The 24,878-nt window shown below is 39.3% G+C and overlaps 5 protein-coding genes across 9 annotated transcripts in view; 1 reads left to right on the top strand and 4 right to left on the bottom strand.

The window, feature by feature from the left end:
- LOC109535848 (CCR4-NOT transcription complex subunit 6-like) overlaps window positions 1–10,363 on the bottom strand; it is a 48,173-nt gene extending 37,810 nt beyond the window's left edge. Inside the window, exons 1-5 of one of the 4 annotated variants that reach the window (XM_048660555.1) lie at window positions 10,214–10,363; window positions 9,163–9,363; window positions 8,859–8,994; window positions 8,703–8,804; window positions 8,473–8,648 (exon numbers count right to left, since the gene is read on the bottom strand). In XM_048660555.1, coding sequence (XP_048516512.1) covers window positions 8,473–8,648; window positions 8,703–8,804; window positions 8,859–8,994; window positions 9,163–9,355 — 607 coding nt within the window. In that variant the 5' untranslated portion in view covers window positions 9,356–9,363; window positions 10,214–10,363. Of the gene's footprint in view, window positions 1–8,472; window positions 8,649–8,702; window positions 8,805–8,858; window positions 8,995–9,162; window positions 9,364–10,086; window positions 10,177–10,213 lie in introns of those variants that run through there. The other 3 variants (XM_048660569.1, XM_048660560.1, XM_019901862.2) reach the window with 3 other exon arrangements.
- Window positions 10,364–11,885: 1,522 nt separating this feature from the next.
- On the bottom strand, window positions 11,886–12,436 carry LOC109535847 (sulfiredoxin-1; the record flags this gene model as incomplete). Its single annotated transcript, XM_019901861.2, has 2 exons — window positions 11,886–12,276; window positions 12,327–12,436. Coding segments are annotated over 2 exons (459 nt in total), but the record flags the coding sequence as incomplete, so codon positions are not given.
- Window positions 12,437–12,866: 430 nt separating this feature from the next.
- On the top strand, window positions 12,867–14,592 carry LOC109535844 (zinc finger protein 239). Its single transcript, XM_019901858.2, has 6 exons — window positions 12,867–13,294; window positions 13,348–13,527; window positions 13,581–13,688; window positions 13,738–13,865; window positions 13,923–14,294; window positions 14,356–14,592. The coding sequence occupies exons 1-6, from the start codon at window positions 13,193–13,195 to the stop codon at window positions 14,552–14,554; spliced, it is 1,089 nt and encodes a 362-aa protein (XP_019757417.1). The 5' UTR covers window positions 12,867–13,192; the 3' UTR covers window positions 14,555–14,592.
- A 123-nt stretch (window positions 14,593–14,715) lies between these two features.
- On the bottom strand, window positions 14,716–17,640 carry LOC109535843 (cyclic AMP-dependent transcription factor ATF-6 alpha). Of its 2 annotated transcripts, XR_002171769.2 has the most exons (6): window positions 17,108–17,640; window positions 16,023–17,052; window positions 15,766–15,966; window positions 15,366–15,706; window positions 14,997–15,299; window positions 14,716–14,931 (listed from the first exon to the last, which is right to left on the bottom strand). XR_002171769.2 is itself a non-coding variant. In XM_019901857.2 (5 exons), exons 1-5 carry the CDS (start codon window positions 17,193–17,195, stop codon window positions 15,049–15,051), a joined length of 1,911 nt encoding a protein of 636 aa, XP_019757416.1. In that variant the 5' UTR covers window positions 17,196–17,640; the 3' UTR covers window positions 14,716–15,048. The 2 variants fall into 2 exon arrangements, 1 of the variants encoding a protein (XP_019757416.1); XM_019901857.2 differs by having other exon boundaries at window positions 14,716–15,299.
- Window positions 17,641–17,723: 83 nt separating this feature from the next.
- LOC109535846 (dehydrodolichyl diphosphate synthase complex subunit nus1) lies at window positions 17,724–19,406 on the bottom strand. The gene is made up of 2 exons (XM_019901860.2): window positions 18,317–19,406; window positions 17,724–18,259 (listed from the first exon to the last, which is right to left on the bottom strand). Exons 1-2 carry the CDS (start codon window positions 18,621–18,623, stop codon window positions 17,775–17,777), a joined length of 792 nt encoding a protein of 263 aa, XP_019757419.2. The 5' UTR covers window positions 18,624–19,406; the 3' UTR covers window positions 17,724–17,774.
- Between the last annotated feature and the right edge of the window lie 5,472 nt (window positions 19,407–24,878).

The following is a 24,878-nucleotide window of genomic DNA, read 5'->3' as shown; positions in this document are numbered from 1 at the left end:
TGATGCTCAAAAACCCCTGTATACCAAATTTCGTTGAAATATGCAGCTCCGTTCAAAGTAGAATAACGAAAAACTGAAATTAAAATGTAACTTTGACGCCCTGTATGTCGGCAACCGTCAACTTTTGGACTAAGGTAAGTTATGTTAAATCATCATATTTTCACGCCAGAAATCCGCCATTTTGTTTTGTGCCATTACTTTTGGGACACCATGTATAAATAAAAAATAAACGTTTGCTCTTGACCACTTTTGTGGTAAATCGATTTTGAAGAAGGACGAGGAGTTTGATTGACTTGGGCACTACATGGCAATTTTCAAAAATTCTCCAAAAATTACAAAAATACTCTTCTGAAACCGAAATTTTATCATTTGCAGATCTTGATTTTATCTACTTAATGGATCAAAAGTAAACGTTCGCTCTTCCAAACTTTTGTGATAATTCAAGTTTGAAGTAGAACTAGGGACTTGGTTGTCTTTGACACTGCGGGGCAGTTTTCAAAAAATCACCAAAAATTACAGAAATACTCCTCAAAAACATAAATTTCCTTATTGGTAGAGATTGATTTAGTCTATTAAATAAATGGATGAAAAATAAATGTTCGCTCTTGCCTACTTTTGTGACAATTCAACTTCGAATAAGGGCTAGGAACTTGGATGACTTGCTGCACCACGGAACAGTTTTCGAAAAATAGCCAAAAATACCAACAATACTCTTCCGGAACCGAAGCTTCCTCATTTGTAGAGCTGGATTTTCTCCATTTAATGAACCAAAAATAAACGTTCCATCTTGCCTACTTTTGTAGTTGTAAAGTAAGTAAAACGCCAATCTCAACCAGCTTTTCCTCATTTGAGGGTAGACGAGCAATTTCATTTGATTTTTCAACGTGTGCAATGAGTTTCCATTAAGAAAGTTCCACGAAGAACGGCCCACACTTGGTAGAAAATAAAAGTACTTTTGCCCTCGATTACAGCCGGAGATTGAAATTTATAGGGTCTTATCGTCGCATAACACAGACAGGTGTTATTGAAGCCTCCACACCATCAGAATGCAAGTAAGGCTAACCGGCAAATTAAGCAAATAAGGCTCAGAAGGCTAAAGTTGCACTTTTCGCCAAATGATGAATGATTCAACCAGCACATTCAACGGTTTTGAAGTCGAAATAGTCGTTGTCACGTGCAAACTGCCCAGACCGTTATTGGCCGAAAAAACGGCAAACAACATGGTAATTCTCCAAAAGTCCGTAATTAAGGTTTCCATTCCAGTTCGGTTGCTGTTGTTGTTTTCGTTATTTCGTTATGTAGAAAATAACTTGACGAAGTTGCACGCACACGTGGACTTCACGGTGCGCCGATCGGAAGATTAGGAAAATGAATTGGATTCCTAGAGATAAACGCCGTCTGGAATTAAGTGTTTTCGCCGGGAAAAAGTTTTAATTAACCGTACATGCGATGCGAAACGATAATACCAGTACATAAAGCTGCCCCAGCTCAACCAGCTATTACTTATTAGTCGTCGATGATTTTTTTTCGCGTAAACTCACGCGAATTTAAGCATTATTATTCACTGCTGAAGCATCATCTTCGAGCGTTGTCATTGACATTGATTAAGCACAACTTATGAGGTTCCTCATGAGCGGACCGAGCTCATCCCACTTGCTTGAAAAAGGGGAAAGAATCTCGCCGGTTCCAACCGAAGTGATAATGCCCGTTGCTCCGATGCGACCCGTATAGAAGAATTAAAAGATAAGAATCTTCGGTTGGGTATGAAAGAACCTCCGCGTCCTGTTGCGTGCACTGCCCCATGAATACAACGATATATTTTCCTTTCTGGAGGGTCTTATCTTTCGTTGAATTAAAAGATGCTAACGCTTCTTTATTTTCTTTGTTGCATCTAAGCCAAGGCGCAATCGGACCATCACATCGGGGATTCGAAACAGAGGCGTAGCCGCTTGTAAACAACCATATACCAAATCTATCACCTGTTGGCTTTTCACTGATAAACATAACTTGGAAATTTCACTTCGATGGGCGACTCGAAGTCTTAAGATAAAGGGTCTCAAGACGCGAGATATTTGGCATCAATTGGCCTGAAAAGTGGGCAATTGGCCTAAACAAGGGTTGAAGGAAAATATGGATGCTTTTTGGAAGCTGTGTAACTTTTGTGGTGAGTCCATGCCTGCAAGGCCCCAAATAAACAAACGCAGTTTCAACCTACGAATCTTTGCTTGTTTTCGCGTGGTTATCACAGATCTCAGTCGTGGCCGCTCTTACTGTTAGAAATATGTGGTGAAATTAAGCAATGAACATTTTTTCTAGATTTGAGGTAGTACACGTTCACTTCAGGTTTCCTGCAGTGAATTTTCTAGGCACTTTCTTGCTTTAAAGATGCTTATCTAACTCGAAAATCACATAATCGAATCACTGAAGGAGAAAGAACAAAAATGATAAAATTAAAACATTAAACGATGAACAGTTAAGATTTTCGTTCACACCGATACTCCTTTATGAGTAGCTTAGAAGACAATTTTTTGAAAAAATCGCTGGTTTCACTCGGTGAGTTTCCAATTCCCATTTCACTAAATTTGAGGATAAAGTGAAGAGAAATAGGAATAAAAAAAGAAAATAATTGGGAAAATTGAGAAACCGACAAGTTCAGGAAAGAAATGTTAGCAAAAGTTTCGAAAAACCGCGCTTTGTGCCGATTTTTTCATTCTCGCGTGATTAGGTCTGAGGGACCTATTTGTCAAAATTACTCCGCAATAAAGAAACTGGAAATTTCAATTCACGATGGAACTTTCGCTTTAATAAACTGCGAACTTAAAAAAAAATGAGAAAATTTCCCCATTTCCGCGATTTTTTGAATTCGTGCTCAACCTTACTTGGACGCAAGAAACAATCTCTACAATTTTGCGGGCGAATGAGACCATTGAAAAAGACACTTTTGGTTCGATAAACTGCAAACTTTTCAAATAAATTGAAATAATTTCTCAAATTTTCGCAAATTTTTCAATTCAAGCTAAGCCTGGGTAACTCAATGCATTTTTAGAAGTTGGCGCAGTGCCACGCAAATGACTTGGTGCGCCATCCCAACGCACCGGCACAGTAACTTAGTTCCACTGCTGGGAAAATGTTGATTACGTTTTTTACTTGTTTTAAGATTTATTTTAAGGGCCATTTATCAATAATATTTTTAACATTTCTTGAAAATTTCAGAATTTTCCAGTTTTAGCAAAGTTACTCTTTTTGCTAAATGCTCAGTTTTCTACAGATTCACTTAAACATACTGGCAATATTAAGGTATTTTTCGCGAAAAATTATGAAATACATTTTATTAGAACACTCGCCTCCTTCGTCCCTTTCCAGCTTCGAATTTGGGACAAAATCAAATAATTTTCTTTCAAAAAACGAACCAAATCAGCGAAAATTTATAATACATTATTTGGAAAACTCGTCACTTCTATTACTCTGAAAAATATAGTTTGTTAAAAAAATTTGGTTTTTTAGTTTTGACTGAATTTTTTGTCTCTATTTTGTAGAGTTTGACTTAAAAATACTGACGACCTGGATGTATTTTACGCGAAAAAATACAAGATATATTTATAGCTTGGTAGGAATTTTACAAAACTTTTTTCGGAGTCGAATTCGGCAGAAAAACGACAATAAATTTATCCCGTTTTTTCCCGAAAACTATTAAGGTTGTCGCAATAACCGATCTCACAAAACTAAAAGTTTTAGAACAAAAACGCAAAAAATATAATTTTCTGATTATTTTCTTCTTTTTTGGCAATAATGGGGTCTTTTCAGCCAAAAATGACTGAAAATTAATTTTGCTAGAATATTCGCCTCATTCATCGGTTTGCAAGGAGCTTTAGAAAACCCTTTTCAGCTGCAAATTTGGCACAAAAACCAAATAATTTTATTCAGTTTTTCACCGAAAGTAATTAAGATCATCTTGAAAAAACGACCAGAGAGCAACATTTTACAAAAAATAATTAGGAAAATTCGACGCCCTCATCACTCTGAAGATCTTTAAAGTTTCTGTAAAATTTCAGCTCATTCCAGTTTTAGCACAGTTTTTTAAACAATTCTCTCTACGCAAATAACACATAGAAACTGATGATGGTGGAAAACACCGAAACGTATTTTAACTTATAAATACTGACAATTTTTAGGTATTTTCAGAGAAAAATTATGAAATAAATTTTAGTAAAATTCTCGCGTCCTTCGTTCCATTGTAAAAAGTTTCGAAATCCCTTTTCAGCCTCGAATTTGGGACAAGAATCAAATAATTTTCTATCAAAAAACGAATAGAATCAGCAAAAGTTTATAATAAAATATTTGGAAATCTCGTCACCTCCATTTTTCTGAAGACTGTAGAGCTTCACTTAAAAATACTGACGATCTGGAGGTCTTTTACGCGAAAAATTACAAAATAAACCTATAGCTTTGTAGAAATTTTACAAAAACTTTTTCAGCGTCTAATTTGGAACAAAAACGAAAATAAATTTCTCCCATTTTTTTAAGAAAATTAATAAGATTTTTTCAAAAACCGATCACAAAACTAAATTTTTAATCAAAAACGCAAAGTTATCAAAAAATTGAGAAAATTTCCCAATTTCCGCGATTTTTTAATTCGCGCTCAACCAGGCTTGGACGCAAGAAAACAGATCTGCAATTTTGCTAATAATACGACTTTGCGCTCTTGCTATAAATACGACAGGGGATCCAGTAGTTGAACCGCCATACGATGTMATTTATAACAACAAGATGTTAGCATTAAGGATCCGTAGAATAAGTAGCAGTAAGAAGTATTGTAAAACTTTAATAAATTTGTTCAAAATCAAGAAAAAAAGTTGTTGAACGAGTGGTAGTCGGAAAGCAATGGAGATCACTTCGCCCATTGCCTTATCGCCTTTGATAATGTCCACCGCAGTGGTGGACGAAACGTCAGGAAGAAATTCCCATGAACCAAGGCTTCAAAGCCCGAAAAACATTTCTATATGTGATTTGACCGGCCGTGAACGTCTTCAACTGCAAACTTATCCAATTAAATTGTAAAATTTTCCGAACTTTGGCGAATTTTCAAATAACTTGGTCCACCCCCAAAAACTACAATTTTTCCCGACTTCCTAGTCAAATAAATCGAGCCAAGGGTATAATTGGTAACAACTTCAGACCAGAACCGACATAAATTGTCGTAAAAGCCGGCGTGGAACCCAAAACATTATCCTGCTAATGGAAACAGCGATAAAAAGCAGACAAAAGGGCATAAATCCGAGTGAACGGTGAGTTTTCGTTGTAATAAACCACAAATCGCTTTGCCTCGATTTACTCAACTGGTTGAAAAAAAAATAATGGCAATTACTTTAAATCGCCACCATTTATTCAAATTCTTGGAACCCATGACACAATTTTCCCATATACATTCTTAGGCCATTTATCTCCACATCGTGTGAATATGACGAGTGGAGATTGGCTTCCTTCGCTACACGGTGACTAATTAAAGTGCATTAAAAACAACTAGACTAAAAAAAATTTGATGCAACGGTAAATGGAAACATTCAAACATAGTCTTAAAATTTAATGAACATTTTTGCGGCAGTTTGGGCAAGTAGGTGCCTCATTACCGGCTTGAGTTCTCTCATCAACCGTCGAAAATAACTGCAAAATGATTAATTGGTAGATGGAAACGTGCCGACGAAGAAAACATTGCTTTGCACATTAGTGGAATCAAATCTTCCACGACAACAGACCCAAATATTGCTTAAATCCATTGTATTTGTTAAGCCCGAATACAACAATAAGATTGCTAGATTTATCCGAAATCCGTTTTTCGGCCTCGCTATTGTGAATTCATTTCGCAATTGACAATTACTACACATTTTTATTGAAATTTCAATGGCCTTTCAGTGCTAATGTTGCAACCATTGTTTTTCCATTCCATTCCCGACTGAAGAGTTTGATCCTTCAAATAACCAGCACTCGGCCGGTGATAAAAAGCGGCAGAGAACGGGAAGAAGCAAGCAATCAAACTGCAACAACTTAACTGCAGCTTCGGACAAGGGGCAGCGAAAAAAACGAGATTTAGTGGCGAATGAAGGCAATAAATTCCGAGTTGAAACTAACAGGATTTAATAACTTCCGACGTCCCGGTGCTCATTGTGAGCCGATACACTTGGCTTGGCTTGGACAGTTCACGCCAATCCACGTGCAGCACTTCTCCTCTCTGGCTGAAAATCTGAATGTTACGGGTCAGAAGATCCGATACCTAATTTAGATTTCGTATTAATGAACGCAGACAGGCTGCCAGTTGGTTGGAATTGTGGACTTTTGCCATATAGGAAATGGGTGGTTGTAAAATCGAAGAAGAGGCACATCGATGGGCAAACAGTGCTGTTAAATAATCTCCACTCCCTAACTTTGCAAACGCTCCAAGCGATGTATTAACGTACAATGAGCAGGTGAATATCTGCCATGACGCAATGTAAAATAATACGTTACACAACTTGATAATTTCCATCTCAACAGTCGCACGCCCAGCTCCAGCAAGGTGGGTAAGCCCAAGGGGAGTTACCATTTGGTATTCATTAACCACGGCAAAACGTGCCGATCGGAAATGTCGATTGCGCATTATTATTCAGCGAGAAATGCTAGAAAATCAGCAAACAGTTTTCCTTCGAAAAAACCGAAAAAATTGTAGATAATGAAGCAGTTAGCGCCAAAACGAATGTTCCCATGCAAATTCCTGCCATAATACCGTATTAATGAAACCGTAAGCCTGTCGCTTTACGCCTGCAATTATCGTCTAAGACGGGCACTGGAAACCGCAGTAGTATCCAACATTGTCATAGACAAAACGATAACATGACTAACGAGTTTAGTGGACACGACAAGCTTACAATTACGTGCATTAGGAACGGTTTCAGTCATAAAGCATTCTGCAGGACCGTAGCGAAGCTCGCTAATCCCGACTTGTGTCCAAAAACAAACACACTCATTCCAATTGATCTCAGGCCAAACACCGATATTTCCACCCTCGTACAACTGAAGATCAATCGCAAAAACCTTTCTAATGCAGGAGAATAAATGGCTTTGATGCATACGCAGAATGTAAACAACAGGTGAAAGGTGTTGCGAATGGGGCTTTAATTTCATCGAACTCGGAGAAAGTCGCGAAAACGGCTTCGGTTCTTTGGCAAATGAATTTCGGGAAAACTAGTCGTTTGATTCAATTTCCACTTGCGCATAATAACGAAACTGCCTTTGAGCATGTGTATACACAATTGCAACCTTCTAGGGCTTAGGTCAAGTCGTCCAGGAATTTTCAAAGTTCCAGGAATTTTCAAAGTTAAAATCAGGAGTTCTTAAAAAAATAATTTTTCAAAAACCAGCCTTGCTGGCTAATTTTCACTTGGGCCTCATATAAAAACACCTTCTGTCTATGTTTCGGTAAAATTGCAATTTTCTACGGCCTTAGATGGACCGTTAAGGAATTTTCCAAATCCCGCCTATAAAAAGCAATAAAACTCCCACTGTCCCTTGGAAAAGGCCTCATTAACAACAAACAGGAATTCTGAACAAATTCTAGTTTTTGCCGAGATGAAGGAAGTAATCAAGCTGGCAGGATTTCCGTGCCTTTCGCAATAACCGTCGACATAGAACTAATCAAACTAAATATGAATTTATTCAGATTTGGCGCACTCAAACGGCTTCGGTCCATTGCATTCCTGCTTGATGTATTCGCACGTGCCCCCAAAAAAACTTGTTATGAAATCAACAGGAGAACGAAAAAACCGCACGGCAAACCAGAAATATCACAACACGTTGTTGCAACGGGTGACTAATATGTTTGTTTGCATGCACACGTTCGTTCTTCCACAACAGATGACTGAGCGAAGAAGAATTTCCAAACATTTGATATTGTCGGCACGTCTTCTGATCCTAATCGTCCGGGTCTCATGTAGTTTCATTCTCTCACACTCGCAATATTTATTGTGCAAAACAAAGTATTTAAAGTTTTATTAAGCCAAAGGTGAACGTTTTGAGGGCGCAGCCACAACAATCTTCCGCAGCAGGAATGACCTGATTTTACCTCGAGAAGAATTTGTCTGTGTAAAATGTGAAACCCGATGTGAACACGCGTGCCATTTCTATGACAAAATGAGACTGTCGTGTAGATGATCGCCCTCGAAAAGGCATGAGAATGTTTGTTAAGTTACTAGGCCGTGAAAGTGCTTGCTGAATAAGGCAGCAAATTGGCATCGTGTGGATTATCGACGTCCGAGCAGTGATTTAAAGAATGTGAGATACTGATTGGCTGGCACTAGTTGTACTATCCCTATACTTAAGCTCGTTAAATCTCAATTAAGTCCGAATAATTCTACTTAGACGGGGAAAGGCGCACAGCCTGTCGTGTGCAACTCGGTCACAACGTGTCCCCATTTCAGCCAAATATGATATAAACGGACCTACCTTGCAAGTTATCCAGCATGAATGTGAGCAACCGATGCGTCCCATTCGGTTCATTGTACAAGCTCATAATGTCCTTGCTCAGTGGATTTCCGGTCAGTCCCAAAGTCATCAGGTTGAAGAGCTTTCCGAGCTCGTAAGGCAGAATTCTAAGCAGATTGTATCCAAGTTGTAATTCCCTGGAAGAAACCAGACAAAACGTTTACTGTTACGTTACGTTTACAAAACTTTACGAATAATACGCACATTGCAAAATAAAAGAATGAGGATATTGGGGAACTGTAAAGACACATGGATAATGCCACAGGCCATTAAGGAAGGTAGGGTGACACAGCCTAAAAACTGTGGAATAGATGGGAAATTCGGCGTTACAAGCCCCGACTGCTCACCTTAAATGGATCAAATCCCCTAATTCAGCTGGCAGCGACCGCAATTTATTGTGGCTCAGGTCCAGATTTCGAAGATTGCTCAATTGGCAAATTTCGGGAGGGATTCGGTGCAATGAGTTGCTCTTTAGAAATAGCCCTGGAACAACACAAACCGTTTGTCAACGACAATCAGGGTGAGATTGCAAATAGGCGCATTCGCCAACCTGCCAAGAATAACGATATCTAATTGACTACGGCATTTTCGCTCATGCCCTTTAATGGCAACAGGAAATGCGTTCCACACTACCACAAAGGTTCGCCCTACCTGTCAAATGAGCCATTTGAAACAAGCTGGGAGCTAGATTATGAATAACCCCTGTTATCTCAAGCTCAGTCCATGTGGATTTCTTTCCACTGGCTTGATCTTCAGCAGACATGTAAGTCGTCTTTCGTTGCACTCCCGACACGTTATACGATGATGTGGATTGGTCATATTTGTCGTTTGGATTTCGAGGCATAGTTTATCCTGCAAAAAAGAAAGTTTCAATTAATAATGAGCGCTTGCAAAACATGCAAAAAAGCCTAAGAAGTGTTAAACGAAGATGATAAAGATAAAGAGAGCAGGGCTTGGTTGACTTTGATTGATTTGATTGATTCTAGCCCGTTTCAGGAGGAAAAATAGTCAAATTTCGTATGGTTTTTTTAGCAATTGTGCTCCCAAGAACACGTTTATTTGTCCATTCGTAGGCTGGTTGTTTGCAGAGTCTTTCGCAGTTAGAAAACTCTAGTTCTAGTGCCTTGATATAATCACAGCTAGTGTGAAGATCTTTGTGTCTTCTGGATGTTGCCAGTTTCAGTGATGAGACTAATTTTTTTCAAACTATGCAACAGGTGATTTCCAAAGAACCGCTGCCTATTGCGGGAAAAATTTCTGAATAGTCTTTGAAAGCACCTCACTATACAGGGTGGTTCATTAAACTCCCCATAAATCATTGCATTGGTTCAATTGTTGTGAACCATGAAACTGAAAAATTTCCTCAAATAAATGAATGCCGCTGGTCAAATCGACTGTAAAGGGAAGCCTCAATGAATGGCAGGTTGGAATAAGAGTTCAAAGAACCCACACCGTGACCCTGTAAACAATTATTCGAAATTCCCTTGCAAACTAACGGTGTGCTTGTATTGGTGGAAGAAGGCAGTTTTTTGCCGAATTTTCAATGAGATGGAATAAGGACCAGCTTTTGTTTACCACCAGTGACGCAGGATTTAGCTACAGCTAAAATGGAGATAGATCGTATCCATATTCGGGCGAAGTTGGCCGATTTTTCCACTTCCATCAACCAAACTCGGCTCTTTGGCATTCACGGGCTTCTTACCTTCATCTACTCTTCAAATTAAACAAATTAAAACCGATATATACAAATACAGTCCACTTTCAGTCTCCAAAAACAACACAGCACACTCGCGACAAAAAAGCTGCAACTTCAGGCTGAGCAACTGTTAGAAATCAGCTTTGGTTACTTTCTAGTTTCGAACTAGGATTCTGATGGGAACCTGAGAGGACTAGCACTTTTGGCGCCGTTATCCATGAGTGCGAGCGAGAACGCCGCGAAACAAGAAATTGTACAACAGTTACTTTCTAGTATCAATTGAGGACAAACGGGAAAGAGACGCAAGGTGACGGCAGTATTCCTGCCCTTTTTGCTTTGCTTTAACTTAAAGAAAAAGCTTGATTAATGCAAAAAAAATTGACTAAAATGTGCCTGCTACACAATAAAAGCCGCCTTGCCTCCAAAATAGCTTGTGGCCTAACAGGGCAAATAATAAGAAAACAACTGCTAATAGAGTATAAGGCATATATTTACAAAAAAATATCCGAACTCGTCCAGATAGCTAACAATTGCAAATACGGCCAAATGAATTAATTAAAAATCACTTCAAAATCCTAACAGTTCTTGCAACTGTGGAACGCACTCACTGAGAGGGCGCCAGCCATCAAAATTGACGTCCAGAATCTAGGTTAACAATTTGTTGATATTAGCAGCTATTTCTCAACTAATAATTGTCGAAAATGCCGCATAATTAGCGCCAAATCAACTCTAATCACTAAGAGAAATCGGTTAAGCGAAAAACATCACCTAGTTCACTCAAAGTCTTAAAAAACACACATAAGGAAAAATGGGGAATGAAATGGACGAGATGGAAGCCTTTGAAGAGGATCAGGATGAGAATCAAGAAGTGCAAAACGGTGGTGAAGAAATGGTACATGTCCCACTGGACATCCAAGTGGGCGACCAGTTCAGCTCGTTCGCAGAGTTCAAGGAAAAACTGGACGACACTTCAAGGGAGAATTTGGTAAGATTTTCCAAGAGAGACAGTCGAACACTAGAAGCAGCCAAGCGAAAAGTCAAACGCCCCATGAATCCCGAATTGGAGTTCTACCACTTGCGATATGCGTGTTTTTATTCGCAAAAAAACCGGCCGAGAGGCACAGGGAAACGAAACCGAAGGTCTGTTACTGAGTTATACAAAACGCGCTGATTTTACCGGTTGTTTTCGATCGTTTAGGTCCTTGGCCCGTCAATTCGACGTGTCTTGTCCGGCTTCCATTAGTTTGAAAGCCACAGAAAATGGGCAGTTTCTCGAAGTTTACAACATAATGAATGGGCACAATCATCCAGTGAATGAGGACGTTTTTAGTCGGCTCATGCCCAAACGGCGCAACCGTTTACACCCATTGTCCGATTACACGGATAAAATGACTGAAGATGGCGAACTTGATAGTGAAAACAAATACGACATTATCCTAAAGAAGTGCAGACACATTGCCCGACTTGGATCGATTTCCAGCATGGACACGCTGCACGAAATACTCAAGAACCTTGACGACTACATTTACTACCTGAAATACACTTCTAAGGCTAAAGAAATGGAGCAGCTTGAGGCGGATGAACAGGAAAATCAACAAACGAACAGCGACGATGCGATGCAAGAAACCCTCGACGATGAAAGTATTAGAATTATTGTGGAAGCCGATGATGTAATGGATTGAAACGAAAACTTGCGTTTAATGTCTAATATCCTGCAGAACTATTTCAACTCCGGCGTGCTGGATCCAAGATAAACCCTCAAGTCGTCGATAGTGGATTTCACTAGTTTGGCCTTCACAAGCTCAGTTTTTAACCGCTTGTGGGCTTCGAATCGATGGCAACCCCCAAAGGAATAGTAGTAGTTGCCCCCTTCTCGACCAGTTATCCAAAGCACATCAATGGGGGGCACTTCAGGCGCTGTGGCTGGATTCATGATGGTCCGCATCAGTGATTCCACCTTTTTTTCGTCCAAAATCGGCGGAATTGGCCGGATTATTTCAGCCAGGGGCATCTCATGCACTTCCGCAATACTCTCCGAGTGAATACTGGTCATTTTTGTGCTCTCACACCTAAAAGTTACCAATTGGGCTACGCTTTTATAAAGTGTATTAATATTTACCTTAGGCGGTTGATCAATCTGTTCTTCTCAACGGCTTGCCGCAGGCAGTTGCATAATTCTCTTTGGGCGACGATAATTCGAATATTGATTTGGCGATAAACAGTTGAAAATTAATGGCAGTGCTGGATTATTTAGCGAAAAATCGTCGATATATTGATGTTTTCAATGTTGCAAACTACAGGGTTAACTGGACTGGGAACTTCCACGTCAGAAACTTTGTGAGTCTGAGTAATAAAGAATGACTGGCAACTATTATTATTCAACTGGAACATACAGTTAATTTATTCTCAGCGTTGTCAGGTGTAAAAACAATTTTTTAACTAATAAACACAGTTTCGTGGCTTTAAATTCACTTGTGCACCGCACTATTCTAAGTAATTCTACAAACCAGAACCGAATTAAAGCTAGCACTTATTTAGCTAATTTCCTAATTGCAATTGTTTATTTACATTCAAACGTCAAATAACATAACCAAGTTTTTTGCCATTGGTGAAATTCGCCACACTACGCAAACTGCAGTGTTGCTACGTACAATTTCCTCAAAACCTTTGTCGCAAATGTTCATTCATTTTTCGAAAAACTATCTCAAACCCGCTGGTGAATACCAGCAAAATTGAACGTTCCGTATAAAATGTACAAAAAACCGAAACTCGAAAAACCACATATAAGTCATCAATGTTGCATACCTTTCACCCAATCGTGCTACGCCGCCAATCAAAGTATCAAACACAGAACATACCCCCTGGGATATGGGGGATATTTTGTGGTATCCTGTAGTGGTATCAAAGGCGCCGTGAAATAAACAAAAACAATCTAAAAAAAAACCAGTTGTTTCTAGGTCGTAAACAATCACGTTAATTTACGAAATGGAACCTTGCAGGCTTTGCCTGTCGACCGGGGATCAAAGAACCAAGGTTCTACAGCACCCGAACCTGCTAAAAAACATTGAACAATGCGTGGGCATTAAGGTGAGGAAACCAGGCGAAAACTGCCTTTGATCTATTGCAACGGTGACCCCTAGATAGCCCCAAACGACCCCTATTCCCAACTGGTTTGTCTCCCGTGCGTTGCCAAGGTGGACAGTTGGTACAGCTTCAAAACCACGTGTTTGGAGACGAAAGTAGTGCTAGAATCCAATTACTTGGCCCAAGAAGAACCGTCGTTCGAATCGGAGAGTTGCCCTAACGAACCACAACAACCTGTAGGTATTAAAAAAATAAACAGCCAAATCAAATAATTGTCGCGAACATTCAGAAGGCAACTTGTGGGTTTTGCTGCAAAGCCTTCGAGTACTACACGGACTACTTGGACCATCTAACCACGCACAAAGATGCGATATATGCATGCGAATTGTGTCCGATGGTAAGCGAATCGAATGTCCGAGTTAAATGACTAATCACATCAATTGTAGAAGTTCAACAGCAAGTTGCTGTTGGTAGGGCACGAAAAACTGCATAAAATCCCGTGCAAAATCTGCGGAACCAGCGTGAAAAAAATAAATATGCGGCAGCATCTAGTTAAGCACACAGATAGGTTCAAGTAAGTAACGACACGTTCCTTGAGCCCTTGGCTCAAGTCTAATGTAACCCTCTGAAGATGCCCTCATTGCGGCTTAACGTTCACTTGCGGGCCGCTGCTCAACCAGCACATTACGGCCATTCATATGAAAATTAAGGAACATTTCTGCGACACCTGCGGCAAAGGGTTTGGCACCAAAAACTCCCTCAACCTGCATTTGAAGATTCACAAAAACGAAAAGCTCTATAAATGCGACAAGTGCCACTTCGCAGGAAACACATCAATCTCCCTAAGAATTCACCTTTCCACCCATGAGAACGGGACGTACATCTGCGAATATTGCCCGAAAATATTCAAGAGTTTCCGCAACTTGCGCGACCATCTCCACAGGGTGCACAAACCAGACAAGAAATTTGCCTGTGATATTTGTGACATGAGATTCAACCTGCGGTGAGTCGAGCCTGGGCTCGATTAGCATGTATTAGTGATAATCGAAAAGTCGCGCTTTTAGGTATCGGGTAGAGCAGCATAAAAGGACGCATACAGGCCTGCAGCCCTTTGAGTGCTCAAAGTGCGGCAAAACGTTTGCCCGAATGGATGGACTCAAAGAGCACCTGCAAACTCATCAACAAGTTGAGCCAGTTCAATGCGGATTATGCCGGAAATTGTTCAAAACCAAACGTGGCCTGCAAAGGCACAATTGTACTTAGAACAAGCAGTATTAAATAGAATAAACACAGGAAATTTTTTCAAGTGTTCCTACCTTGAGCGATAACGTTCAAAATGCGTTATCGCAAACCGCACGCTTATAATCTATCGCGATAAATCCTCGAAAGTTATGCAACGGGCTTTCAACGATAAAAACTCATCATTATGGTGATATTTGTCTTTTCTCTATTCGCTGGGAGCTTTATGGCTAATTAACTGTGAAATTGGGCTTGTTTAATAATACAGTAAACTATTTAGAAATAACAAACATACTAGAAGCTAAATATTGCAAAGTGAGCTAGTTAAGAATTACCTACACCATATTGAAAGTGCTTATCGCCCAACACGCCCTAAGTCTAAAAGTGAAGGACTCGAAAATCTGCAAACAATAGCAGTAACGATATTAACGCTTTACCAGAATAACGAGCACTAAAAGACGCTTACCCGGATATTTGAGAGCTTCCATAAAGGAATATGAATTGAAATTCTACTGAAGTTATTCACTGTCGTCAGTGCCCTTTAAGAGGTTCTTGCTTAAAACGTAGGGCTTGTACGTTCCTCGAGGGTCATATTTTTTAACAGTGGAAATATTATCGGCCCTTCTTCCGCTCGCCTCGGTCCGATGACTCGAATTCCCATAGTGGCGATACGGTCTTGGTATAGTCCCATATTTCACGTTGACCAGCTTGGTGTCCAGAACTTCGCAGTCAATTTGCATGAGCTGAACATAAGTTTGTGTGGAGGTTTCTAGAACAATGCAAAAAATTCGCAGTTTCACTGATTGACTAGTTTTAAACTGGAGCGTCTACTAACCATTGTGGAACATCGAGGGCATCAACAGGGACATCTTGGGACGTCTGGTGTTGTTGTGGTACAATGCAGGAAGCAGCATGTGCTGCTCGCTGAAGGACACCACATAGAAGGTGTCGTCCCGCCGATTTATTGCCTGGTAAAATTCCGAATACAACTGGTCAAGCCTGGGACTGAAAACCTCTAGTTCGGTTTTCATGTCGTTTTGCGCCCCATTACTGCCTCGATACTGGGCGAGCGACGAGTCCAGACGCAGTTTTTTCCGCTTGATATGCGCCTTTTTACTGGCTGGCTTCGCTGCCGCTCTGACCGGAGCTTTGGTGACTTTCGGCTTGCCGATCCACCTAAAAAACCAACCGGATTTTCAAACTGCGCTTCTCAACCCATCTGAGTGGTGTCAAACCTTTCAAGCTCTAGCAGCAGTCGAGCGCTTTCCGTTTGATTAATTGAGGCGGGACACATGGTGAGCGATGAAAAGTACGTCCGATTCAAGTTCAGGTTGTTCATTGAATCCTCATCAGCCCACAGCAGATTCCTGCTGAAATGATCTGGCAATTTCGGATAGTTGGTGTCTCCAGACTTGGCGGTTTTCACCTCAAAGATGCTGGGGAAATTTGGGCTTGCTTTACTACTGAATGTTTGGTGACCTAGATCTCTTACCGTGCCAGATTGAAGTTAAAACCCACAAGCAGGAGGACGGCGCAAAGAAACAAAGCGGGCTTAGCGCGTTTTGCCATACTGAACCGGCAGTTTCCAGCCGATTCAAAGAACGCCAGCCTCTGCTTTAGGGAGCTGTTTTCCTGCTCCAGCCGAGCATTTTTGGCTGACAACTGCTTAACCTGCTCCTCCAAGGAGTTCAAGTAGTCCTTCTTCTTCTTCCTGGATATGCTGGCGGACTCCCGATTCTTGATCCTTCTTTCTTGCCGTTTTAAAACCCGTGGATCAAGCTCCGTATTGTTCCTACTACATATTGACGAATTGGGAATATTTACAGTCACAGGAGCCAACGAGTTGAAGTTATTTACGGGAATACTGTCCAGAAGCACTATGTTTTGGCTGGCTTTATTTGCAAACTCGTTTTTCACGTTTTTAATCAGAACAATGTTGGAACCCTTGGTTGGTAGGGTGTACTTTGGCTTAATTGGCACTCTTTTAATGGGCAGCTTCGCCTGAGGCACCACCTGAATCGTGGAGGGTTTCACTGTTCTCATCGGCGCTTGACTAATTTTATTGGCGGTCACATCAGTGGAAAAGAACGTGGGGGGGTTGGCCCGTTTGGCTATCACTGGAGGAGGCGTTGAAGGCTCAATGGAGTTAGTAGATGAACAGGACTCTTCTGAATGCAGCTCCGATTTTAGGCCAATGTCGTCATCAATGTTAACTAAATGCTCAGCTAAGGCTCCATTCAGAGAATGAAAGTAGTTGAAGTATGAGGGATCGTTCATTGGGCAAGCTGGCGGTTGGTCAGGCGGCTTGTCGACGAAAAAATCAAACTCCTTGCCCTCCAAATCGTCGTCAAAAAGACGAACCGGAGAGTCCTTAATCTCGGACAGGATTTCATCGGGAGATTTATCGAGAAATGAATTCAATACGGCCATTTCATCCTCCCCTGCGTTAAGCAGCAGGGGAATGTCCAAGGAGGAGGATAGTTGGGTCATAAAGTCCTCCTCGGACATGCTGTCAGCAAGATCTACAACCAAACCACTAGTCAATGCACTTTGAGGCTTAAATCCTCTCCTTTTTACCTGTGCTGCTGAAGGACTTGTCACTGCATGACTCTGGGGAGCTCCTGAACCCGTAGTCCTCAATCAAATTGATGCCTTCTGGCAACATTTCACCGATTTTCACTTAAAGTCTATCAAACCACCTGTTTTATTTAAATTCCCGCATAAGATCTCAAGTGTTATTTTTCTGCACCGTTGTCACCGTTGATAAGACAATTAAACTAACCAAACATTTCTGTTGTGTTTGGCAATGTCAGTACAGACATTGTTTGCTTTGTTATGCTGGTTGCCTGCATTTCGGGGGCGGCAGGTGCCAGGAATTTATTTGTGGGCAAAAGCCATATTTTACCCTCTATGTATTCACCACATCCACAAAAGGGATCATTTGATACTGACTGAACCGCTTTCAATGTGATTTGCTTCATATCTTGCAGGCTTTTTCAGCTAAAAAGCCCGTTGACACGGCAAAAACATCCTACTCTGAACGATTAATGAACCCCGATTTATAGAAATGCGATACGCTTGAACATGTGCGGACCATTTAATAAAAATAATCAATTGATATGAAAATACTCGCTTATCAGCATGAGACATTGTATGAACCGATTACGTGGGAGCCAATAATGCAACCAGGGAGTAGAATTAATTGTATAGTAGTAATAAATATGTACAACTGGAATTCGACTAACTACCGACCCAGCCTTTGCTCGCAGCTTGCAAAAATGCTCAGCTGCTCCAAAAACTGTCTGTACTTAATCCTATGGTGTGTTTTAATGCTTAGAAACTCGGTCACCCGTATCTGCCACGGCGGATAGTGCAGGAGGCTCAAAAAATTGCCGCAACTCAGCCCCAAATCGGGGTCGGGAAACTCGAATTCCGCCCGCAGCTTTTGGTCCAGGCTTTCAATCGTCCATTCTCCTGCCTGTGCGTCTTGGCACAAATCTTGCGCCAATCGCACAATGCTCTGCCTTCCATTTTGCGGGGATATTATCCTAAGGTGAATGGTTACATGAACTTTGCCGTTTTCTGCCAATGGTTTAAGCCTCTTTTGAAGCCCATTTCCGTTCTCTTGGCACGGCAAACTGCGTCGGTTGTGCCAGATAACGCTGTCTTTGTGCGGGATTTTTTCACTAATTGCGGCCTCCAGCTTGTGCCGGTGCTTCCACAGAACACCTAGAATCAAATGGTTGGTTTTCCTAAGCATTTACCCCCGGTTAATGGGTGTTTTACCTTGATAATCATAGAAGCTGAGAAAACGAATGCGATGGCTGATTGACCAGAGGACAATATTAGCCAGGTCTGGGTAAGAAGGCTCTTCCTGGCCCAGCAGCACTGTCAGATGTTTGGGAATCTTGTTCTGCACCGCAATTTCCTTTTCCAAACACCGAATCGCCTCAACATCATCAAACTCGTGACCAGCACCGACAAATACACCGCCTTGCTTCCTCCAAGCAACCAACCACTGATATATCGTGAATAACGAGTGCACAAGCACGTTTAATGCCCTGTATAGTGGAGCACCAGTCATCGCACTCATCTAACCTGCACTTTTCATATCGTTTCGTTTATTTATCGGTAAACGCGATTAAAAAACATCGTGGCACCTTAGTCGTTATCCTCAAAATTCTGACATCGCACATAACCTAACCTGGAATCGCATTGTCACTGTCAAAGTATCCATGACTATGGAGCACTGCGCGGAAAAAGAAAAACGAGAGAGAGAGAGATAAATACGGGGCTGTTGATGCGAAAGGAAGATGCCAAAGGAGACAAGTTTTCGATTCGGGAAATAATTAAATTTTTGGGTTTTACTGACAACTGACGAGAAGAACAGAGACAACGAATACGAAGTTGCTCCTATCAAAGAGAGATGTAATACCGTCCTGATTGATTTGCCCTAAAACCTGAAGTGTTGATATGATTGCTTGACGTCTGCGAAAACTCCCAAACTTTGCAAAAGTGTTGAAGTGGGTATACACTCATAGATAAAGACAACTCAAAAGCTGCACGAAATTTAACAAAGAATCACAGAACATACCATATAGGGGGGATATTTTGTCCAAAGAATCACGTTGATTGAAGCCCGGAGCGCCACTAACCGGTTTAATCCTAGAGCGCCGCAATATTTATTATCAAGTCATGTAGGACAACAAATGAACTTTAACGTGCTTTATGACGTACCTGCACTAATCCTGCAGTTTTCATCGCAGCAGAGGCGCCTTCCAAGGGCTATTGAGGCGTATTTTCGGGGGGTAACAGGGGTAAATTTTTACCCTACAGTCTGCTGGGACACGCGGACATGCCCGTACGCACGGTACGCGCAGCAGAAAATTGCATACTGGTCAGCCATGTTGCCCAACTGCCACCAAAGTAGGAAATCACAGTGCAAACAAAAATGTAATTGATTCAAGGTTCAAAAGTGGTTCAAAACTTAGCAGAATTACGTCCATACAGGAAATAGTAGACGACACTCGGGCTCGGAATCAAACCTGAATAATTCGAGTATTGGAGTATTCGAATATTCAAAAAGCGAATAAGTATATCTAGTCATAACTCGAATATTCGAATACACCAACATTATCAAACTCACAAGGTGCAAATATCTTTATATGCACTTTGTATACTTTTATAAAATAAATTATTCATATTATACAAGCATTTAAACAAATACCCATATATTTACAAGCAAATGAAAATAATCATTAAAGGCCTGGGTTTGTTTAACAAACCCGTATAACAACGTAATCTTTCTTACACGAAATTAAATTTGAAAAAAAACAGCCCGAAATCTAATCGCACGCAACGTTTTAACCTGCTCCAATAATGCAGTAAATCGATTAAATAATAAAAAATGCAATTATTTGGACGGATCCTAACCCCTGAAAGTCCGTACCACGGATCATTTAGCAAAAAGAAAGTTCTACAATTTTCAAATTTGGAAAAAACAGCCCGAAGTCTATATATGGATTGGCCAGGATCACACGCAACGTTTTGCTGGTTAAAAAAAAATTGGAAAAACAGTGCAAAATCTAAATAGGTTGGCCAGGATCACTCACGGTAAAAGTAATGCTAAACTTATCGAAAGCCGCATTATACCATTCGAGAAAAAAGAAAAATCAGTATTATTACATAAACTTAAAAAAGAAAAAGAAATAGGAAACTGAATAAAACTTTAATGTCCTTCACATTAAAAAATCTCTTAGGCAACAAACAAGTTAACTCATATTAATGTGAGTTGGTTTCAATGAATCATAAAAGCGCAGGTGAGGAAAAAATGAAGGTGTTTAACTTAACTTCCACTTAATCAATTGCTATTGGTGGCCATCCATTCAGTACTTACTTAGTACCTTTAAAAGCAGAAATTCAGTTTAATAAACAAGTTATTTATGCACAAACCGACGAAAACCACTATACCGATAATCAGTTGTATAAATAATATAGTAGGCTTGTATTGTTGCAATAATTTATGTTGTCCTTTCTTTTTCTGTTTGCTTAACAAATCATCTTTAATGGCGTCAATGCCTCTCAATTGAATTCAATTTCAGGTTGCAGATTTGACGTCATTCGCACAATTTGTCCTCGATTTTTAAGTCGAAGACAGTGTTAAGAGGCAATAGAAAAAATAATCGCAGTTAATAAACAGGTTTTTAACTGATACTAACCTTTTGATATTAGTTTAATTTTAGAAAATTGAATTTTATATGAAAAATTAATTCATCTCAACCATGGTTATTTGGGGTTGCACAAGTATAATTAACATATAGAAGAAAATCAGCATGCAATTAGAAAATTAAGTGCTGGCGAGACGATCATTTCTTCGTCTTTCTTACAGATAACTACAGGGAAACGACTTTGAAGTGTTTATTTAGCAATAACGCAGCAAATTTGCTCCGAGTCTGCATACCTAAAGAACCTTAAAAAGTGTTTAATTTATGTATTTCTTTTAAATGCGCTCTTTAATAGATAGTTTTAGTTTTTTGTCTTTCGGAACACCAAATACAGCTTTACAAATTTGTAAAGAAGAGAAACATGTATAACATTAAACTGCAAATAATTTAACAAAAGTTTAAAAGTACGAGAACTTGAATAGTGTCAAGAAACCTCTTAACTACAAGCAAAACAGTAAGAACTATTGGAAAATTAACAGAAACAACTGAAAGTAGAAGACAGAAAATAAATACAACTGAGATTAATATGTACAGAATAATGCCAAAAACATTTTTGTAGTTTGAAAACAGTGTCTTGGAAATAAAAGCAAACGATCTCTAAAGCAACTAACGGAGAAGTGAATTAAACAGTCGGTTGAAGGAAACGACAAACAGGTCAATGCGAAAACGTTTTAAAATGCTTAAGTAGCAAACTTATATGACACTACAGTAAAAGTAGAAATGGAAAAGAAAAACTGGGGATAATAATCGAAAAAAACAAGCCGCTGGTTAAGATAATAAATTTTCCGAAAAAACTCCAACTAATTATGAAGATTTTTGAAAAAAAATAGGACGAAATTAGCTGAATAAGACAACTATTCATACGTCAATCTACGATGCCAGAAACAAGAGGAAAAAATTCTAGTGAAGAAAAATGACAATAAAAGTAACTTTATTTTGATTTGTTACTCTGACTGCGTGTACTTCTTATTATATTTTTTCTTTCCTGGGCTTCAGTCAAAATGTGAAATAAAAATGTTGATATCGTTTATTTCATATTACGTTTCGGCGAGACAACAGCGCCATCATCAGATTTAAAATTCAACACAAACTCATGATTGAGAAACATTAGATTCTGTTTTGAAACAATTTTCAGAAAATAATCTAAATGTTAATTATAAGCGCAATAGTTTAAAAAAATGTACCAAACTGTGTAAATTCCTGAAGTTAAGGAATAAAATAAGAAAGGCAAAAAGCAAATTCTCTTCGGGAGATTTATGAAAATTACATTAATAGATGGACGTTAATACCTAATATATATAATATATAAAATAAATTAAATGTTGGAATTTCTAAAAACAAGTATTCAAGGAAACGTCGGAAAACAGCTTGGAATAGTTAGTAATAATGAGAAAAATTGCAAAAACTTAAAGCTACAAAAAGAGTAAAACAAAAATGGAGCCTAAGACAGTTAGGAAGAGAACGTCTAGTTATATGTGGATGTGACTTAAATAATTTGAAAGCGTTTACTAAATCAAGAACAGTTGAAGAAATCAAATTAAATAATGAGAAGGAAAATCTTTGAGAAATCTGTTGAAGTAATCATGTGGCAAATATTTCAGACAATGAAGAGAAATTACCTCGAACAATAGCAGTGATAAAGAAGAGATGAAAATTGAAGTGAAAATTTGATTTCGAACAAAATAGCGAAATATCACACCACAATAAGAATCAAATAGGAATCCCGGGTCAATGGAAATGTGGAACACGAAAGACACAGAGAAGAAATGGGACGAAACATCTAAACGCTTGAAAATCTATGAAGAAATTTTGCTGTAAATTTGGAACTAACCGAGAACTGATTATGATTGGAAACAATGTTTCTCGAAAATTCAAATCAGTTCAAGTTAAGGATTTCTAGATTAATAATGCTTTCCTGCTTTTTGGAAACTTGAGCTCCATTCTCCATTGTCTATCCGTTAAACTTTAAAAAAACACACACTACACGAACACACAATGAGAATCCACATAAAGTTGAAAATAAATTTGGATTACACTCAGCAATTAACCGGTAAAATGATGACCGGTGAAAGGACCGTTCGTGCCTAAATGGCACTAAATTGGCACTAAACACTTTTATCCCGTTTATGAACAAAGAACCGACGAACTATTTCAGATTTCCGATAAAACTCGTGCGAACTTAAGGTGTTGATCACATAAAAAACGCACCGAGGTACAGAACTTAGATTATGATATAATCGTTTCGCTAGTTATATATTCCTACACAGTGATGCCCCTGTATAATACTACGAGATCAGCACCCATGACACTATGCTGACTTAACTGTATTAGAGATAGGAGAATAGTATAAGTAGTAGTGCAAACCGGCAATCTTTGTCTTTATACAACTAACCGTCGTGTACGAACGTAGTCTTGTAATAAAGTCCATAATCTAAGAAATTGTTTTTTTTTAAGTCTTCGCGCTCGGCAAAGCATAAAATTCGCTCGCTGGCCCTTTGGGTGACTCATTGCATTGCTATGCTGTTCGAGTTCAGTTTTTTTCTTATTGACGATTTTCTACAAGTTTCCAGTCCGCGATCGATCCAGTTTGGAAATTTAGCGTAAACACAGTTGCTATGTCGGGTAAAGATAAGCAAACAACGCCGAGCATGGGATACTCGCTCTCCGGTCAATCGTTTGCTAATTGTCATAAAACATGAAAACCTTTTCAGCCTGATCTATTGTGTGAGGCTGCACAATTTTTAGCAGATCCACCAGAATCAAAGTAAACCATTCGCAAAATATGCCATGATTTGTGAATGCTTCACTTTGATTGCACTATCAAGAGCGACGGAAAATGGGCACTTTTAATAAACCGCACGCTTTACTTTAAAAATTCATAACTTCCCATTTAGAGCATGTAGCAACTTGAAACTTTCACACCCTATATAAGAATCACGTGTTTGACAGCGCTTGAATTTTCACATCAATCGCGCTAAAGCATGATTTTTGGTTTGGAGAATGAGTCAAAAATTCGCGTTGAAGATGTGATCGCAGCAAAACTCTCAGAAGTTCTCAGATCAGACTTTTGCTCTATTTTTATGAAATTTTGAGCTCGTGCGGCTTGATATGTTGTTCAAAAGCCGCCTAAAGATCAAACTCAAATTCAAGCTAGATCCGGATTTATATATGCTTTTCTCTGCTCGCGCCATTATAGCGGCAAAAATTTTATTTATCTCGCTGGAACGAGCAGACTTTTTCCATATTTTGCAAAGATTTTTCTGAAATCGCCCAATTGGGAAAAGGCGAATTTTTAAAAGCAAGCATTCAAATTTGCCCACTAATGGCCAGTGTTCAGCAGATGCAATTTAATAATATTTCATCTACTATGTCGAATAAACTAGAAACAAATGTGGACGCTCCTGGAAAGAGCATGTGTTTTTTTCTAAAAATCTCAATTATTTTTGGAGAATCTTGGAATTTTGGAGAAAAGTTTAGTTTCAGTGGGGACAATTTTTTGAAAATTGGCTTACAAACCTGCCTACTAAAGCCACTGTTTGGTAGACGAAATTTCACCCATTTTTTTCCTCCTCAAATACGCAACCCCCAGAAAGGCCTGTTATTTCCCTCAAAGCAGCATAGGTACTTCATAGTAGCATAGGTTTTGTGCCATGAATTTTTTTCGAAATTGCACCTTTCCTTGAATCAAGGCGAATTTTAAAACTACCGTGCAAAACTGCCTTATAATAGACTTATAATAAAATGAGCTCGAAAGGTAGTTGTCACGTCACTGTAAAGAGCATATTTCTTTCCAATAATCGCAATTTGGAAGCAAAAATCTCGATATTTTTAAAGTTGACGTAAAGGGACGTAACAGGATTTTTTGTCACAAAAGCACTTTTTCTTGAACTAAGACTTTTTCAAATTGGCTTTGAAATTTGCCTGCTAGTCGTCTCTGATCAGCAGGTACAAATTCAAAATATTTTATTTTCAGAGTTAAATGAGGTGAAAAGATATTGGCCACAGGAAAGGGGATGCTTTTCTCCAAAAAATCAAATTTTTGTGTGAAAATTCCTGTCTTTTTTGAGTAGAATCAAAGTTTTGAAAATTGGCTTCTAAAATTACCTTCTACTGCAAATGAATAT

Source organism: Dendroctonus ponderosae, unplaced genomic scaffold, assembly GCF_020466585.1.
Source record: "Dendroctonus ponderosae isolate FM_Combo_2020 unplaced genomic scaffold, Dpon_F_20191213v2 Dpon_F_20191213_1, whole genome shotgun sequence".
NCBI lineage: Eukaryota > Metazoa > Arthropoda > Insecta > Coleoptera > Curculionidae > Dendroctonus > Dendroctonus ponderosae.
The sequence above is the reverse complement of the archived record's forward strand: the minus strand, read 5'-3'. Positions and strand labels throughout refer to the sequence as shown.